Below are 17,166 nucleotides of genomic sequence, written 5' to 3' on the forward strand. Positions count from 1 at the left end.
CTATTATTTTCTCCCAATCTGAGGGCTGTCTTTTCACCTTGCTTATAGTTTCCTTTGTAGTGCAAAAGCTTTTAAGTTTCATTAGGTCCCATTTGTTTAGTTTTGCTTTTATTTCCAATATTCTGGGAGGTGGGTCATAGAGGATCTTACTGTGATTTATGTCGGAGAGTGTTTTGCCTATGTTCTCCTCTAGGAGTTTTATAGTTTCTGGTCTTACATTTAGATCTTTAATCCATTTTGAGTTTATTTTTGTGTATGGTGTTAGAAAGTGTTCTAGTTTCATTCTTTTACAAGTGGTTGACCAGTTATCCCAGCACCACTTGTTAAAGAGGTTGTCTTTTTTCCATTGTATATCCTTACCTCCTTTGTCAAAGATAAGGTGTCCATAGGTTCGTGGATTTATCTCTGGGCTTTCTATTCTGTTGCATTGATCTATATTTCTGTCTTTGTGCCAGTACCATACTGTCTTGATGACTGTGGCTTTGTAGTATAGTCTGAAGTCAGGCAGGTTGATTCCTCCAGTTCCATTCTTCTTTCTCAAGATTACTTTGGCTATTCGAGGTTTTTTGTATTTCCATACAAATTGTGAAATTATTTGTTCTAGTTCTGTGAAAAATACCGTTGGTAGCTTGATAGGGATTGCATTGAATCTATAGATTGCTTTGGGTAGAATAGCCATTTTGACAATATTGATTCTTCCAATCCATGAACAGGGTATGTTTCTCCATCTGTTTGTGTCCTCTTTGATTTCTTTCATCAGTGTTTTATAGTTTTAAAAGGGGCAACACTGCTCAGCATTTAGTACATGAATATATAGTAAACCTACTGAAAATCTTTCTATACATTATGGAAACCTGGAGGTAATTTGTATGCTTGAAATGTCTTCATTTTACAATGTTATGCACAAAAAGGGTTCTATCATCAAGATCAGAAAAGTGGCATTTTCTGTATTCAGACTACCATTTACAACACAACTGGCTTTTGATGTTACAGTAAGTAAATTATACTTCAAGCTCTAGAGCATGTGGTGTATAAAACCTGATTTAAATTTTATATGACAAAAATTCCAATAAATGTTTCTCTTAATAAATGGCTTATCAATATTCTCAGATTCACTTTAATCATCCAAGAAAAAGTAGTTTCCACTCTTCTTTTGTTCTACATCCTTAATTGAATTGAGTTTGTTTATTCTTGGCCTATAGTTGTTTGGGTCTCTTCTGAATGTAGTTTCAAGCTGAGACAAAAATTTATTCATGCCAGCCAAAAGGGTTTGAGGACTGTTTGCAACTGTGTTCTTGGATGGAACACCATCAAAAACAATGACTCGATCTGCGAGATAGGTGGCCATGATGAAGTCATGTTCCACAACAAAGGCTGTCTTCTTAGCATGGAGTATGAAACGTTTGACAACTCGAGCAGCCATCAGTCTTTGCTCGGAATCCAAATATGCAGATGGTTCATCAATTAAATAGACATCAGCAGGTTTGCCCAAACAAAGAGCTAATGCTACTCGCTGCAGTTCACCACCAGATAATGTCTGCACCTCTTGATTGATGATGTTTTCAATTTGCAGAGGCTTCATTACATCAGTCACAAACTGTAGATGAGTGTAAGCATCTCTGATCTTTTCATGCAGTAGCTGGCGAACACTTCCGGTTGATTTGGGACTGATTTTCTGTGGCTTATAACTGACGTTTAGAACTGGAACTTCCGCTCCTTCATCAGGTTTAAGCCTTCCAGCAAGCATTCTGATAAATGTCGTTTTACCAGTACCATTTTCCCCCAACATCACCATGATTTCAGAATCTGTAAACTCTCCAGCTACAATCGCTAACTCAAACTCTCCCATCTTTTTCTTCATTCCAGGGTATTTATACATACACATCTTTTTAACTTCTTCTTCATTTGCTGTCTCAGCCACTTTAAAAACAAGTGATGCATCTCTGAATCTCAAGTTTTCTGTTGGAACGTAGCCATCCAAAAAAATGTTTATGCCTTCTCTTACACTAAAAGGCATAGTGACAACACCATAAGCACTTGGTATGCCATATAAACAGCAGATGAAGTCAGAGAGATAGTCTAATACACTTAGATCATGCTCCACTACAATGATATATCTGTCTGGATTTATTAGAGATCGTATAGTAATAGCAGCCTTTAAACGCTGCTTGGATGTCTCTACTTTTCATTATACAGTCTAAGTTTATCATAGCTTTCCTTCCAAGGAGCAAGCATCTTTTAATTTCATGGCTGCAGTGGCCCTCTGCAGTGATTTTGGAGCCCAAGAAAAGAAAATCTGTCACTACTTCCACTTTTCCCCCTTCTATTTGCCATGAAGTGATGCAACTGGATGGCATGATCTTCATTTTTAGAATGTTGAGTTTCAAGCTAGCTTTTTCTCTCGCCTCTCTCACCCTCATCAAGAGGCTCCCTAGTCCCTCTTCACTTTCTGCCATTAGAGTCGTATCATCTGCAAACCTGAGGTTGCTGATATTTCTCCTGGCAATCTTGATTCCAGCCTGTGAGTCTTCCAGCCCAGCATTTTTCGTGATATACTCTACATAGAAGTTAAATAAGCAGGGTCATAATATTCAGCCTTGATATACTCGTTTCCCAATTTTGAACAAGTTTATTGTTCCACATCCAGTTCTAACTATTGCTTCTTGATTTTCACACAGCTTTCTCAGGAGGCAAGTAAGGGGGTCTGGTATTCCCATCTCTTGAAGAATTTTCCACAGTTTGTTGTGATTCACACAGTCAAAGGCTTTAGCATAATCAATGAAGCAGAAGTAGATGTTTATCTGGAATAATCTTGCTTTTTCTATGATCCAATGAATGTTGGCAATTTGATCTCTGGTTCCTCTGCCTTTTCTAAATCCAGCTTGAACATCTGGAAGATCTCAGTTCAAGTACTGTTGAAGCCTAGCTTGAAGGATTTTGAGAATTACCTTGCTAGCATGTGAAGTGGGTGCAATTGTATAATAGTTTGAACATTCTTTGGCATTGCTTTTCTTTGAGATTGGAATGAAAACTGACATTTTCCAGTTCTGTGGCCACTGCTGAGTTTTCCAAATGTGCTGGCATATTGAGTGTAGCACTTTCACAGCATAATCTTTTAGGATTTGAAATAGCTCAACTGGAATTCCATCACCTCCACTAGCTTGGTTCATAGTAATGCTGCCTAAGGTCCACTTGACTTCAGACTCCAGGATGTCTGGATCTAAGTGAATGACCACATCATCATGGTTATCCAGGTTATTAAGGCCTTTTCTGTATAATTCTTCTATGTATTCTTGCCACCTCTTGTTAATCTCTTCTGCTTCTGTTAGGTCCTTTCCATTTCTGTCCTTTTTGATGGAATTAAATACTACTCAGCTATGAAAAAGAATGCAATTTTTGCCATTTGCAACAACATGGATGGACTTGGAGAGTATCGTGCTAAGTGAGGTAAATAAAACAAAAAAAGACAAATACTGTATGATTTCATTCATATACAGAATCTAAAAAACACAACAAGTTACTGGATATAATAAGAAAGAAGCAGACTCACAGATATAGAGAGTAAACTAGTGGCTGCCAGTGGGGAGAAGTAAGGGGAGAAAAGCAATATAGAGGTAGGAGAGTAAGAAGTACAAACTACTATGTATAATATAAGCTACAAGGATATATTGTACAACACGGGGAATGTAGCCATTGTTTAACAATAACTATAAATGGAGGATGGGCTTCTCTGGTGGCTCAGCTGATAAAGAATCCACCTGCAATGAAGGAGATGTGGGTTTGACCCCTGGGTTGGGAAGGTTCCCTGGAGAAGGAAATGGAAACTGAATCCAGTATTCTTACTTGGGAAATCCCATGGGCAGAGAAGCCTGGAGGGCTACAGTCCAGCGGGTCGCAAGAGTTGGAAATGATTTAGTGACTAAACCACCACCATAAATGGAGTATAATCTTTAAAAACTGTGAATCACTATATTGTACACCTGTAACTTATATAATATTATACATCAACTGCACTTCAATTTTAGAAAATAGTCTTGTATACCATTTCCCCTCACAGAGACCAGCTTCTCTTAATAAATGTATATTTTATAACTAATAACATGTCTCCATTGTTAAAATTAAAAGCATACAGAATTCCACTAGAACTTCCAATAAACCACAAATAGTCAATAGTAAATCTGAATTGGTAAAATGATTCTGCCAATAGTAAAGGGCAACATTTCAGTGAATGTGTGTGACCACGGTTCGTGGCTGACCAATTTCTTTCATGGCTTTTGGCATTACTATCTCTGCTATCCCAAGATCTTGGAATCCCAAGATGGGAACAGTTGAGAGTGAAGGGATAAACCTAGATAGTCCTTGATGTATTTGTTCCAGGCAAAAAATCAGAAATGCTAAAACTTCCTTTCTGCACAAATTCAGCTGCAGCTTTTTTTTTTTTTTTTTTGCAAATGGAAATCTTTCCAAAGGGGAGAAAGGACAGGCGGGTGCCAATAAATAGAAACTGTAAACTTTGAATAAAGTAAATCGCTTCTGAGCTTTGAGTCCCCGAATTCCCCAAGCACTGGCACTGAGTGAGGGGTTATGTGGTTTCCAGGAAGAGTCTGTGAGGTGAGAACACTTGATCCCACACAGAAGTCTTCATTATATTGAGATGATACCCTTGAAAGAAAACCCACTGTCTGCCTCCTGGCAATCTAAATCTTGTCAATACACTGAAGGGACTCTTTGTTTAGAGTGTACAAAGCTTGTTTTCTTCCTTCCCTCCCTTAGAAAATCAGCAGACAGAATATTCCCCTGGCAGCTGGGGCTCCATTGAGGGCTGGCCATGCTCACATTCATTTTTCTGGTTTATGACTCCTTTTGAAACAGGGGCTGGAGTGAACGATGCGCCTGAGGACACAGCACACTTTAGGAACTCTAAACGCCCTTCTTCTTGCAGTTTATATGATTTTATTTTAATTGAAAATGGGTTTTTAACAGTTTTCTTCCTTGCCACAGTAAAAAAAGTGCTCCAGTTGCCATCATCAAAGGAATCGGATGGCGTCTTTTGCTTTGATTTGACTGCATTACTTTTTGTTAAACAAACATAAAACCAAATTAAACTAACAAGCTTCCAGGCAAGGGAGGGAAGGGAGATGGTTCCCCTGTCTTCCTGAGGACTTGGAATCCGTCCCTTTGAAAACTGGAAGCAGCTTGGATGTTTAGGGTGAAGGCGAGGGTCACTCAGTCCTCTGATTGTCCTGGTGTGATAGCAGCTAATGTGTCCTTCATGCAGGTTACCATCTCTGAGACACAGCAGTCTGTCTCAGTTCAGTTCAGTTGCTCAGTTGTATCTGACTCTTTGTGACCCCATGGACTGTAGCCTATCAGGCTCCTCTGTCCATAACATTTTCCAGGCAAAAGTACTGGAATGGGTTGCCATTTCTTTTTCCAGGGGATCTTTCTGACCCAGGGAATCTGCATAGAAGTTAAATAAACAGGGTGACAATCTACAGCCTGGACATTCTCCTTTCCCAATTTGGAACCAGTCTCTTGTTCCACGTCCAGTTCTAACTGTTGTTTCTTGACCTTCATATAGATTTCTCAGGATTGAGGTATGGTGGTCTGGTATTCCCATCTCTTCAAGAATTTTCCAGTTTGTTGTGATCCACATAGTCAAAGGTTTTGGCATAGTCAATAATGCAGAAGTAGATGTTTTTCTGGAACTCTCTTACTTTTTCAATGATCCAACAGATATTGACAGTTTGATCTCTGCCTTTTCTAAATCCAGCTTGAACATCTGGAAGTTTTCAGTTCACGTACTGGTGAAGCTTCTCTTGGAGAACTGTGAACATTACTTTGCTAGCAAATGAGATGAGTGCAATTGTGCAGGAGTTTGAACATTCTTTGGTGTTGCCTTTCTTTGGGATTGGAATGAAAACTGACCTTTTCCAGTCCTGTGGCCATTATGGAGTTTTCCAAATTTGCTGGCATATTGAGTGCAGCACTTTCACAGCATCATCTTTTAGGATTTGAAATAGCTCAGCTGGAATTCCATCATGTCCATTAGCTTTGTTTGTAGTGATGCTTCCTAAGGCCCACTTGACTTTGCACTCCAGGGTACCTGATTCTAGGTGAGTGATCACACCATCATGGTTATCTGGGTCATTAAAATCTTTTCTGTATAGTTCTTCAGTGTATTCTTGCCATCTCTTCTTATTATCTTCTGCTTCTGTTAGGTCTGTACTGGTTCTGTCCTTTATTGTTCCCGTCTTTGCATGAAATGTCTACCTGAGGTTGTTTTGAAGCCCTTTCTGGGATTTAAACCTACAGATGCAAAGGCCTTGCCTTTTATCGTTGTATGATTCAGTGCATGAAATGCCAACCTTTGGGCGAAAGAGTTTATTTTTGTTTCATCTTTCTCTTTACATTTTCAAGTGAAATTTCTAAGCTTTTAGAAGTGGCCAGACTGACAAGAAATCACATTTTAAAATATGTCCGACTTGATTTTAATTAGTTGCTCCTGGGTGACTCAGTTGCCCAGAGGAGGAAAGACCTGTGGTCATTATTTTAAATTTTGCAGATCAGGGAGGCCTCCATTTCTCAACGGAGGCTGGGTTTGGGAAAGGCAGTAACAAGGCTCTGACATTTTCATTGTAATCTTTATTTCCAAGGGCATCAGAGAGTTCTGTAAAAATGGAATGTGTGTGTTAGTCACTCAGTTGTGTCTAACTCTTTTCAACCCCATGGCAGGTAGCCATCCAAACTCCTCTGTCCATGAAATTCTCCAGGCAAGAATACTGGAATGGGTTGCCATTTCCTTTACTTTCTGTAAAAATTAATAATTTAATTCAGAGATTCTATTCATTTCAACAAAAGAAACATTTCATTGAAAATTAAATATATTCAAATAAAATTCACTGAAAGATGCATGTGTTTTATTATCCACAATTGTTCATTCATAATCACAAAATACAGAAGTTTAGAGAATTTACAGGAGTAGTATATATAAAATGCATTTGTTGTAAAAATACTGTGTACACACATACATACACACACACGCACACACTTGAATATGAATTTGACATGGATCCCTAACAAATTTAAATCTAATTAAATGACAAGAAATTAAAACTAATAATTTAATAATAAATTGATAGTACATAAACCTGATTAATTAAGCTTAATTCTAATAAACTTTATCCTTTGAAAGATATTTCTAAAAATAAAACCTATTTATTCAATATGTATTTATTGGGTACTTAGTCTATGCCAGGTGCTATGCTAAGCACTTGGGCTACAACAGTAAGAAAACAGAAAATCTTTGCCCTCAAAGTCATTGCTGTCTAATTGGAGAGAGGTATTGATCAAACACATAAATATAATTACAATTTTGTCTAGTGCTTTGAAGCAGTGACATTTAAACTATCTCCAGAAAAAGGAGTGAGTGAGGCAAGTGAAGAGGCAGGAAAGAAGGTGTTCTTGGTGAAAAAAGAAAATAGCAAACTAACAACAATCAAACAGCATTTACAAAATTCCCTGGGGAAAATTAGTCTGGTCAAGATAAGCAAGGCCGAGTATGTGTCTAGATTTCAGTGGGGGGAAGAGTGACAGAAATGAAACCACAGGAGCAGCTGGCCGTTGTTCAGAGCCAATAGGCCAGTTAAGAATTTTTATCTTTGTGCTAAAAGAAGTGATGGAAGCACCCTAAATAGGAAGCTCCCATGAATTAGTAAGTCAAGGTCAGCACATCGAGGGTTGCTGAACTTAGCACCTCCAATTTCTTTATTTTTTCCTTTAAGTCATTTCAAAATCGGTTCTCAAAGCCAGCACATCAGAAGACCTCCGGCTCCCACATCGCTGCCCGCCCGTTGCTTCCTTGGAGGAAGGTTTCTGATTCCTGTAGACTTGCCTGTTTTTAAGGAGCCTGCAGTCTGTTTGAAGATGCCTTTCCAAAGGAGAGCTCCATATTCCGGAGAAGAGCCGTGAGGCTTCCTGTACCAAATTCTGGCGCTGGATCTGTTCTTTTACTAACCTAAATTAGAATCTATGATGGGGAAAGTGTACTTGGTTTTTTCCCTATAACTGTGTGCCCCAAAGAAAGCACTTCCAAGGATACTTCCCTCAAGTCTCATCACCAGTCTTGCCCTTTTACACCAGGACATCTCCCCCACCTGCTTTCTATCACTGTTAGAAAATGGTGAATGTTGGGGAAAAAAAATCCCATAAGCTCATTTTTACATCCCCCTGTACTGTGGCTGAATGCTGCTCTCAGAATTCCCTGCTGACGTCCTTCTTTGAGACTCTGGAGCAGAGCATTGCCTTGGTTGTAATTCAATGAATGTTCAATACATTGCCACTTAGAGAGAGCTAGGCCTTCATCTAAGCACTTTATATGCACTAACTACTTCAATCCTCATTAATATGCCCATTTGATAGATGGTAAAACTGAGGCTTAGAGTGTTAATCAACTTGCTCATAATTAATGCTGATGCTGAGACTTGAGCAGAAACAGTCTGGCTCTGTGTTTAACACTAGGACTATGATTTTATTTATGTTTTTATTTATCTTGAAGTGATGTGATTCTCCTGGTTTTCAGTGAGGTCTTGTGAATAAACAGTGTAAATCCACAGTATGAATCCAGAATCTAATGAAAATGAGAGATTAAGAAAAAGAGAGGCATTTAAAAGACAGCACTGCAATATCTGCATAGTCACATTTTTCTATGTGACTATAGGAGACCAAAAGAGACTATTCCATAAATAGATACTAAAGTATTAACATACAGATTCAAAGAGAATTTAGTCATCTCTTCAGGCTGCATAATTGCACTAAGAAATATTTTCATTCATAATACTAGTGAATGCTATTCAAATTTCTGCTAGCGCCGTTTTGGTTCTAATGGTGGCGCTAATGTGAATAAATGAATGAATGAATGAATGAGGGCTTTTTAAAATCTCATAGCAATCTGAGAACTTCCTAAGGAAACTCCCTAAGGTCTTGAATACTAGTTTCAGTGTCATTAGGCAGTAGACTTACTATAGGATTAATATTAGATTCTTTGCATGAGAAAATCAAAGAACTCTTCTTTGGATAAAATCAAGAACAAACCTGAGAGCTTGTAAAGGGGAAGCTCTGTCTCCACAGGTCAAAGGAGGTCCCTAACAATCTGGCCCAAACAACTTCTTGTTCCTCCCCTTCTCCAGTCACCCCCTCTAGTGTCCCCACACCACGGCACATACTCTCTGGTCACCTCATCCTTCTTAATCGTGCCATCTCTTTCATACCCATATACTTTTAAAAAAACACTTTATTGAGGTCTGATAGATGATAAAATTGGTATACATAGTTAATGTCTATAACTCAATGAGTTTGGAGATACCAAACTCATGTATACCCATGAAACCATCACAATTAAGGCCATAAACATACCCATCCCCTCTCAAAATTTCCTCCTGCACCCTTTATTATTTTTATTATTTTGTATGTATATGTGTGGTAAGAGTACTTAACACAGAATCTACCTTCTTAGAAAATTTTAGGATATAGTACTGTTTTGTTAGGAGGGCATTATGCTAAGTGAAATAAGCCAGACACAGAAAGAGAAATATTGTATAATCTCATTTCTATGTGGAATCAAAAAATAGTCAGTTTCATAGAAGCAGAGAATAGAATGGTGTTTACCAGGAGCTGGAGAGATGGAGAAATGAAGAAGTAATGATTAAAATGTACAAAGTTTGAGTTACACAAGTAAGTTCTGGTGATCTCCTCTACAGTCCATGTTCGACTGGATGTGCTGTTCCTTTTTCTTGAAATACTTGGCTTCTTTATCTAAAGAGTCTTGACCAACCTCAACATGTCACCTATTTTGTGATGCATTCCTTAAATTTCTCCCAAGTGAAATAAATTATTTTACCTACTTGCTCCCATAGGCTCCTATGCCCATGTCTGTTGCGCCATATTGTATTATCACGATTGATTCACATCTACTTTGCTTGTTGGACTTTGAGACAGGTGGGACCAGGATTTCTGGTTCAATATCTGAGTTCAATAAATGTGCTATTTCCCTTTTGGGTTCCAGGGATTGTGATAAGTACAGGGGATCTATTGATGACTACGATATGATTTTTTTTTTTTTTTTTTTTTGGAAAGGGTGCAAGCACTGATAGAAATAGGCATGGAAGTGGAAAATCTGAACACCATGTGCAATGTGTAGTTACAGACTGTGCTTGAGGAGTATAAAGCATCAAGAAGAGAGCTCTTCACCCAGATTTGAACTGAAAGGATGGAAATACTGCCTCAGCCAAGTCTTGAAGGGCAAGTGAAAGTTAGACCAGGAAGGGTACTGAAGAAGGAATGGTATTTCATATAGAGAGAAGTCTTGAAAAAAAAACTGAGGTGTGAAACCACAGGATGTGTTTGGGAGAACACACAAGAATTTCAGTATTACCAGAGAACAAATTAGCCCAGAGGCTGAAGAGAGCTGTGTGTGTGGTTAGTGTGTGAGGGAGGCTGCAGAGACTCATCCTGACTGATTCAAAACTGGGTGTACCTTCTAGATGAGAGGAGACTGCAGTTGTTCATGTAGAAGAATAATGCACTCCGTTCTGAGAAAGGTTATTGTGACTGTAGTGTAGAAAAGTCACAGAAAACGAGGGTGGGCGCAGGACTACAGCAATGTTTTCTTAGAGAGAGGTGAGGAAGGTTCAAACCCCAAAATGCTCTAAGGAGCTATACCTAGAACACTGTCTTCCGTAGGTACAATATATCTTTGTTGAATGAATGAATGAAAGTGAAAGTGGCTCAGTCATGATCGACCCTTTGAGACCCCAGGGACTATACAGTACATGGAATTCTCCAGGCCAGAATACTGGAGTAGGTAGCCTTTCCTTTCTCCAGGGGATCTTCCCAACTCAGGGCTCGAACCCAGGTCTCCTGCACTGCAGGCAAATTCTTTACCAGCTAAGCCACAAGGGAAGCCCAAGAATGCTGGAGTGGGTAGCCTTTCCTTTCTCCAGGGGATCTTCCTGACCCAGGGATCAAGCCCGGGTCTCCTCCATTATAGGCGGATTCTTTACCAAATGAGCTATCAGGGAATTCCAAATAAATGAATGGGTGATTTTAAAACATTAAAGCTTAACCAGTTTGCTTTTTCTTTAATTATTTTTTTAAACTTTATATTGGAGTATAGTTGATTAACAATGTTTTGTCAGTTTTGGGTGTGCAGCAGCAAAGTGATTCAGTTATACATTTGTGTGCTAAGTCTCTTTAGTCATGTCCGACTCTTTGCTACCCTATGGACTGTAGCCTGTTGGGCTCCTCTGTCCACGGGATTCTCTGGGCAAGAATACTGCAGTGGGCTGCCATGCCCTCCTCCAGGGGATCTTCCTGACCCCGGGGTCAAACCCCTGTCTTTTATATGTCTCCTGCATTGGCAGATGGGTTTTTTTTTGTTTTTGTTTTTTTTTTTTTTTTACCACTAGTGCCACCTGGGAAGCCCATACATATACATGCATTTATTCTTTTTCAAATTCTTTTCCCATTTAGACTATTAATGAGTATTGAATAGAGTTCCCTGTACTATACAATAGGTCTTTGTTAACCAATTTGTCTTACACAGTGAAAATTATTGCATTGAGACAATATTTTATTACCACCAGAGTAGGCTTTTCAATTTATTTATCTAATATAAGAATTGATTCTCAGGAGGGCAAATAAAAAATGTGCTCTTTTTATGTAAAAAGCACAGGAATATACAAACAATATATAAACGTATTTAAAGCCCATCTGTGGTATTAAAACTTTATTGAGAAAGAGAGTGAGGAAGGAAAATATTTTAAAAGGTTCCATGGCCACTGGGAAGACCCAGAGGGATAGGGTAGAGAGGAAGGTGGGAGGGGGGATCGGGATGGGGAGTACATGTAACTCCATGGCTGATTCATGTCAATGTATGACAAAACCCACTACAATATTGTAAAGTAATTAGCTTCCAACTAATAAAAATAAATGAAAAAAAAAAAAAGGAATAAAGGTAAAAGGGTAAAAAAAAAAAAAAAGGTAAAAGGGTTCCATGGTAGGAAAAAAATTTTAAAAGTTTAAGAAATGCCACTCTAAATAATTATTGTAATTTCAACAGCATTTGTTTGTTCTAATTTAGAACACTGAGTCTTTTTGTTTAATATAATTCTACTTAAGTCCATCTGAGTATTTGAGATTCAATTTGGCATTATTGCTTATTTTGTTTTTGGTATCATATTGACTTGAGAAAAGTATATTTGAAGAGAAAAAGAAAAATATTTCCATGACTCAGAGAAATGGCATTTTAAATGTAAAACTCATTTCACCTGAGGACTACAAGCTATTCCAAAATGATATTTCATCAATCCTCAAAGTAATCTATTTTATAGTGAAACAGAGAAGAACAATCCTAACATCTCTCCATGGGGATAACAATTAGTTGTTCTAAATTCAGGCCCAGGAATATCAATCTTGGAGTAGTAGCAGGCATTTGAGTTTCTGTTTTCATGATGGTCATGGTTCTCAGATGGGAATTTTGTTGCTCAGGAACCTTCCATAACCTAGTACCCTAGGGATCTGGCAAACGAGCTACTTGGTTAAAGCTAATACAGAATCAGCCCCAACCTCAGCATCACTCTTCTACCCACCTCTCACCTCTCAAGGTGTGTGTATCTGCTAAGCAACCATCTTCCCAGGAAATGAGCTGGTTTGATACTTTTTCCAAAGAGTGTCTGCTTTTTCTGAAATGCCAAGGTGATACTGTGTTCACAACAGAGATAATGCCATCTGTCCGAGCAAGCCCAGAAGAGAAAGTAATGGAATTCAAACCCCAGTGGCTGCACACACACTGCCATGGCATCTGTCTCTCTGATGAACTTGAATGCCCCTGTGTCTGTGCTCTAGGGATCCACAGTTTTTTTAATTCGAGATAGAATTCCCTTCAGAAACTGTGGCTATGAAGACCAAATTCCTCCACCTGCCAGTCTATTTTCTGATGACAATGGGTCTTTTAGATCCATGCTATCCTCTTTTAGAAGCACTTTTTGGGTTCTCCTCTATCTGTATCTAACAAACAAAGGTAAATGCTGGAAAACATGGATCAGAATTTTTAAGGTACTACCCTCAGGATTAATGGACCCCAAGGCAGTTATTTCAGTTTTGCCTAGATGGGTCAAGTTTGGCTAGATGTGCTTTATGAGATCTGGATAAAGGCACTGTATTACATTCTGTACTTCAACCTCACAAACCAAAAGAAGCATGACTTTCTTTTCTTCTGATTTCATGATACTATATGCTCCTGATTTTCATCCTACTTCTACACCTAATTCTCCCTTTTTTAATTGAATCAACTTTTCTGCCCATGTAGCTGATATTCAGATTTTCTCTTCTCATCCTTCTCTATACAATCTTCCCAGGTAATTTTATCCACTCTCATAGCTCTTTTCTTTTTATGTGATAGCCCTTGACCAGCTCTATGTCCTGAATATTAGACCTGTACTTAATCAATTGAAATCTCAATCCATATGTCCCAAAGTCACCTCAGAATCAACAGGTCTCAGACTGAACTTAGTACATCCACTGGGAAGCCTTCAGTCCTATCCTTCCAAAATTAGTAGATGATACTCACCTGCCAGAATACTGCTAGAAATCTAGGCATCATCCATGGCCTCTTTCTTCATCTCCATCATATCTAATCCCACACCAGTCAGATGTTGTCCTTTTATCTCCTTGTGTGTGTGTGTGTGTGTGTTCAGTCGCTTCAGTCATGTTCAACTCTTTGCAACCCCATGGACTATAGACCACCGGGCTCCTCTGTCCATGGGATGCTCCAGGCAAGAGTACTGGAGTGGGTTTCCATTTCCCCCTCCAGGGGATCTTCCTCACCCAGGGATCAAACCCTCATCTCTTGTGTCTCCTGCCTTGGCAGGTGAGTTCTTTACCACTAGTGCCACCTTTTCTCCTTCGGTTCAGTTCAGTTCAGTCTCTCAGTTGTGTCCAACTCTTTGCAACCCCATGAATCGCAGCACACCAGGCCTCCCTGTCCATAACCAACTCCCGGAGTTTACTCAAACTCATGTCCATCAAGTCAGTGATGCCATCCAGCCATCTCATCCTCTGTCATCCCCTTCTCCTCCTGCCCCCAATCCCTCCCAGCATCAGGGTCTTTTCCAATGAGTCAACTCTTCGCATGATGTGGCCAAAGTATTGGAGTTTCAGCTTCAGCATCAGTCCTTCCAATGAACACCCAGGACTGATCTTCTTTAGGATGGACTGGTTGGATCTCCTTGCAGTTCAAGGGACTCTGCAGAGTCTTCTCCAACACCACAGTTCAAAAGCATCAATTCTTCGGCGCTCCGTAGTTCCTTTCAAATATATTTATTGTGGCCCCTGCAATGTAAGTTCCTATTATCTCTGGTCTAGATTCCTTCCACAGCTCTCTGGTTGTTAGTTCTGATCCTAGTCTTGCCTTTTTCTCTTCATTTGTTCACACTGAAGGCAAACCACACTCTCTGAATCACAAATCTAAACATATTATTTCCCTGGTTGACAGCTTTAGGTTGATTTACATTCTGAAAACCTTCTGTCTTCTGGTCCCTTCTTATTTCTCCAGCACTTTGAGGCTTCCTTAAATTTTATAGCTTCTTTGAGATTCTTAATTTCTTCATGATCTCTCGACTCATACCTTTGTATCTTTCCTTCTCTCTCCATCCCATCCAGGAATTTGACATCCACATGGACTTCCTCACTCTTTCATTGTTATTGCACTGCCATCTCTAAGACCTCGGTTCATTTATCGCTTTCTCAGCCTCCCTTCCTGCCTGCTTAAGCCATAGTGGTTTCTCTTCAATGTGCTATCATAGGATATTGCATCCTTATTAATAGCTGGATCTGTCTGTCCAAATGCCCTACTCCTAAGCACACCATACCTCTGTTAATGAATGTAGAAATGTTATTTTCTCTGTCTGAAAATATACCACATCATCCTCCATCCCCCATTCCCCACTTCTCCCGTCTAAGTCTTCCTAATCTCTCAACATTCAGGGAGTGCTCCTCTGAAAAGTTTTCCCTGATTTTGCAAACGAGGCTAGGTGACTCTCCACTGTGCTCTCGTGGTAATGAATCATCTTTTATAATTAAGTCAGATCACAACACTATTCTGCTCAAGATCTTCCAAAGACTCCCCTTTCCACTCAAAGTAACACTCAGAACCCTTGTAATAGCCTACAGTGCCGTAATTCCTCTAACTTCATCTTTTAAGGTCTCCTCTTTCTTTTACAAAGTTTAGGCATGCTACCTATGTAATGCTATGGCAGCAGCTGAAATGTTTTCCCTGGCTATATACGTGACTAACTGCCTTGTCTCCTTCAAACCCTTGCACAAATATCTCCTTGTCAATGCACTTGTGTAAGCACCCTATTTTAAATTGTAATCTGCTCCACTCCTCTCTATCTGCACACTTCAAATCTTCCCTTTTTTGCTGCATTTTAATAGCACTTCTTCCTTCCTATCAAATGGTGTAATTAATTGATGATTATTATTCATTGTTTGTCTTTCCTTATTAGACTGTGAGCTCCTCACAGGTGGATATTTTTATCTGCTATGCTCACTCAAGTTTTCCAAGTGCCTTCAGCGGTGTCTGGAATAGAAGAGGTGATCAGTAAATAAGTTTCAAGGATGAGCCCTGATTGTACTATATTAAAATTGTCTTTCTTGTCCATTGGTCCGCCACCAAACTATGCACTCTTTAAATGCAGGGAGTTTCACTAGTATGTCTATTTATAAAATCTAGCACATTTCCTGAAAATAGTGGGTTTGTAATAAATGTTTGCTAAGTGCATGTACTCATCCCTGACCTCACTAACCCATAGCTCTCCAGGGTTTGCAATCACACCATACCAGACTAGAAAATGAGTGCAAGATTGTTGCTTTCTTAGTGGAGAAATTTCACTATAAATTCTCATGGCATCTGAGATCTCCAAAGACGGAGTCCAATATTGACTGATATAGTGACTACAGTCAGCCCTCCATATGCTTGGGTTCCATATCCACAAAAATCAATCCTGGGTTGGTTGAATTCATGAATGCAGAAACCATGGATAAAAAGGACTGACTTTACAGCTTCATTTTATGTAAGACACTGTGAAAGAGCTTTCACAGACTTTGGTATCTGTGGGAATTCCTGAATCCAATCCCTCGTGGATTCCAAAGTGTTGTCTCTCAGTCTTGTCCAACTCTTTGCGATCCCATGGACTGTAGCCCACCAGGCTCCTCTGTCCATGGAATTCTCCAGCAAGAATCCTGGAGTGGGTAGCCATTTCCTCCTCCAGGGGATCTTTCTGACCCAGGGAGTGAATCCATGTCTCCTGCATTGCAGGCAGACTCTTTACCATCTGAGCCACCCTCCAAGGATAACTGTATTTCTCCTGCAGAGTCACAGAGGTTAAGAATTTACCATTGTCCATTTGTTTTTGTTTTTTTTTTCCTCCATTATGTATCTGCAATTGGGGCATTTATTTTAGTAAATTAGAAAACTGAAGGAAGTCCTGGGGATTGCAAGCTTGAAAAATAACATCTTTCCTTCTCTAACATCTCTTTTTCTTTCCTTTCTCAGAGCTCTTCCTGCCATGATGCAGTGGGTCCGCACACAGAAGCCAGGAGAGAGTGGCATCAATATTGTCACTGCCGACTTTGTAGAACTTGGTGATTTCATCAGCACTGTCATAAAGCTCAACTATGTCTTTGATGAAGGGGAAGCCAACACTTGATGGTACTGTTTGGAGTATCAGTGAATAAGAAGGAGAAGATTCACTGTATTAGATGTATTATCTATAAACACTCTGATCTTCCTATTCCACTGAGTTTCTGAAGGGATAAGGGCTGAAAGTGGGTGGGAAAGGGGGAAACCAATTCTTCAGTGATTATCATATTCTTCATTACTATAAATATTTCATTTCCCATTTGATAAGCAAAACCTACTTCTAGTGTTAGGGATTTAAAAAAGACTAGTAAATTTTGTTTTTCAGAATTAGTCTTTGTAACTTATGGGTGTTTACTTGATTGTGTTTCTGATTTCAACTTAGGGCTCCTACACTTTCCTCCAAATGAAACTTTCTGCTCCCTGTCTCGCTCGCTCCTTTTAATCTGATGCTATATGGGACTTAAAAG

General features: G+C 39.3%; 2 protein-coding genes across 2 annotated transcripts in view; one reads left to right on the top strand and one right to left on the bottom strand.

Moving 5' to 3' along the window:
- PLCXD3 (phosphatidylinositol specific phospholipase C X domain containing 3) overlaps positions 1–16,766 on the top strand; it is a 179,076-nt gene extending 162,310 nt beyond the window's left edge. Inside the window, exon 3 of the mRNA XM_061129595.1 lies at positions 16,613–16,766. Within this exon, the coding sequence (XP_060985578.1) occupies positions 16,613–16,766 (154 nt within the window). The remainder of the gene's footprint in view (positions 1–16,612) is intronic.
- Positions 777–9,928, bottom strand: LOC133046458 (ATP-binding cassette sub-family E member 1-like). Its single transcript, XM_061129295.1, has 4 exons — positions 9,903–9,928; positions 7,826–8,017; positions 4,837–5,072; positions 777–2,181 (listed from the first exon to the last, which is right to left on the bottom strand). The coding sequence occupies exons 1-4, from the start codon at positions 9,926–9,928 to the stop codon at positions 1,118–1,120; spliced, it is 1,518 nt and encodes a 505-aa protein (XP_060985278.1). The 3' UTR covers positions 777–1,117.
- Positions 16,767–17,166: the final 400 nt, after the last annotated feature.

This window comes from Dama dama, chromosome 25, assembly GCF_033118175.1.
Source record: "Dama dama isolate Ldn47 chromosome 25, ASM3311817v1, whole genome shotgun sequence".
NCBI classification, from domain to species: domain Eukaryota; kingdom Metazoa; phylum Chordata; class Mammalia; order Artiodactyla; family Cervidae; genus Dama; species Dama dama.

Coding starts and splice junctions, on each gene's coding strand:
- LOC133046458 (XM_061129295.1), bottom strand. CDS start 9,928: ATGGGCATAGGAGCCTATGGGAGCAA. Junction 8,018..9,902: donor ATAGGAGCCTATGGGAGCAA/GTAGGTAAAATA, acceptor ATTCTAATTTAG/GTTAGTAAAAGAACAGATCC. Junction 5,073..7,825: donor CAGCGATGTGGGAGCCGGAG/GTCTTCTGATGT, acceptor TTTAACAAAAAG/TAATGCAGTCAAATCAAAGC.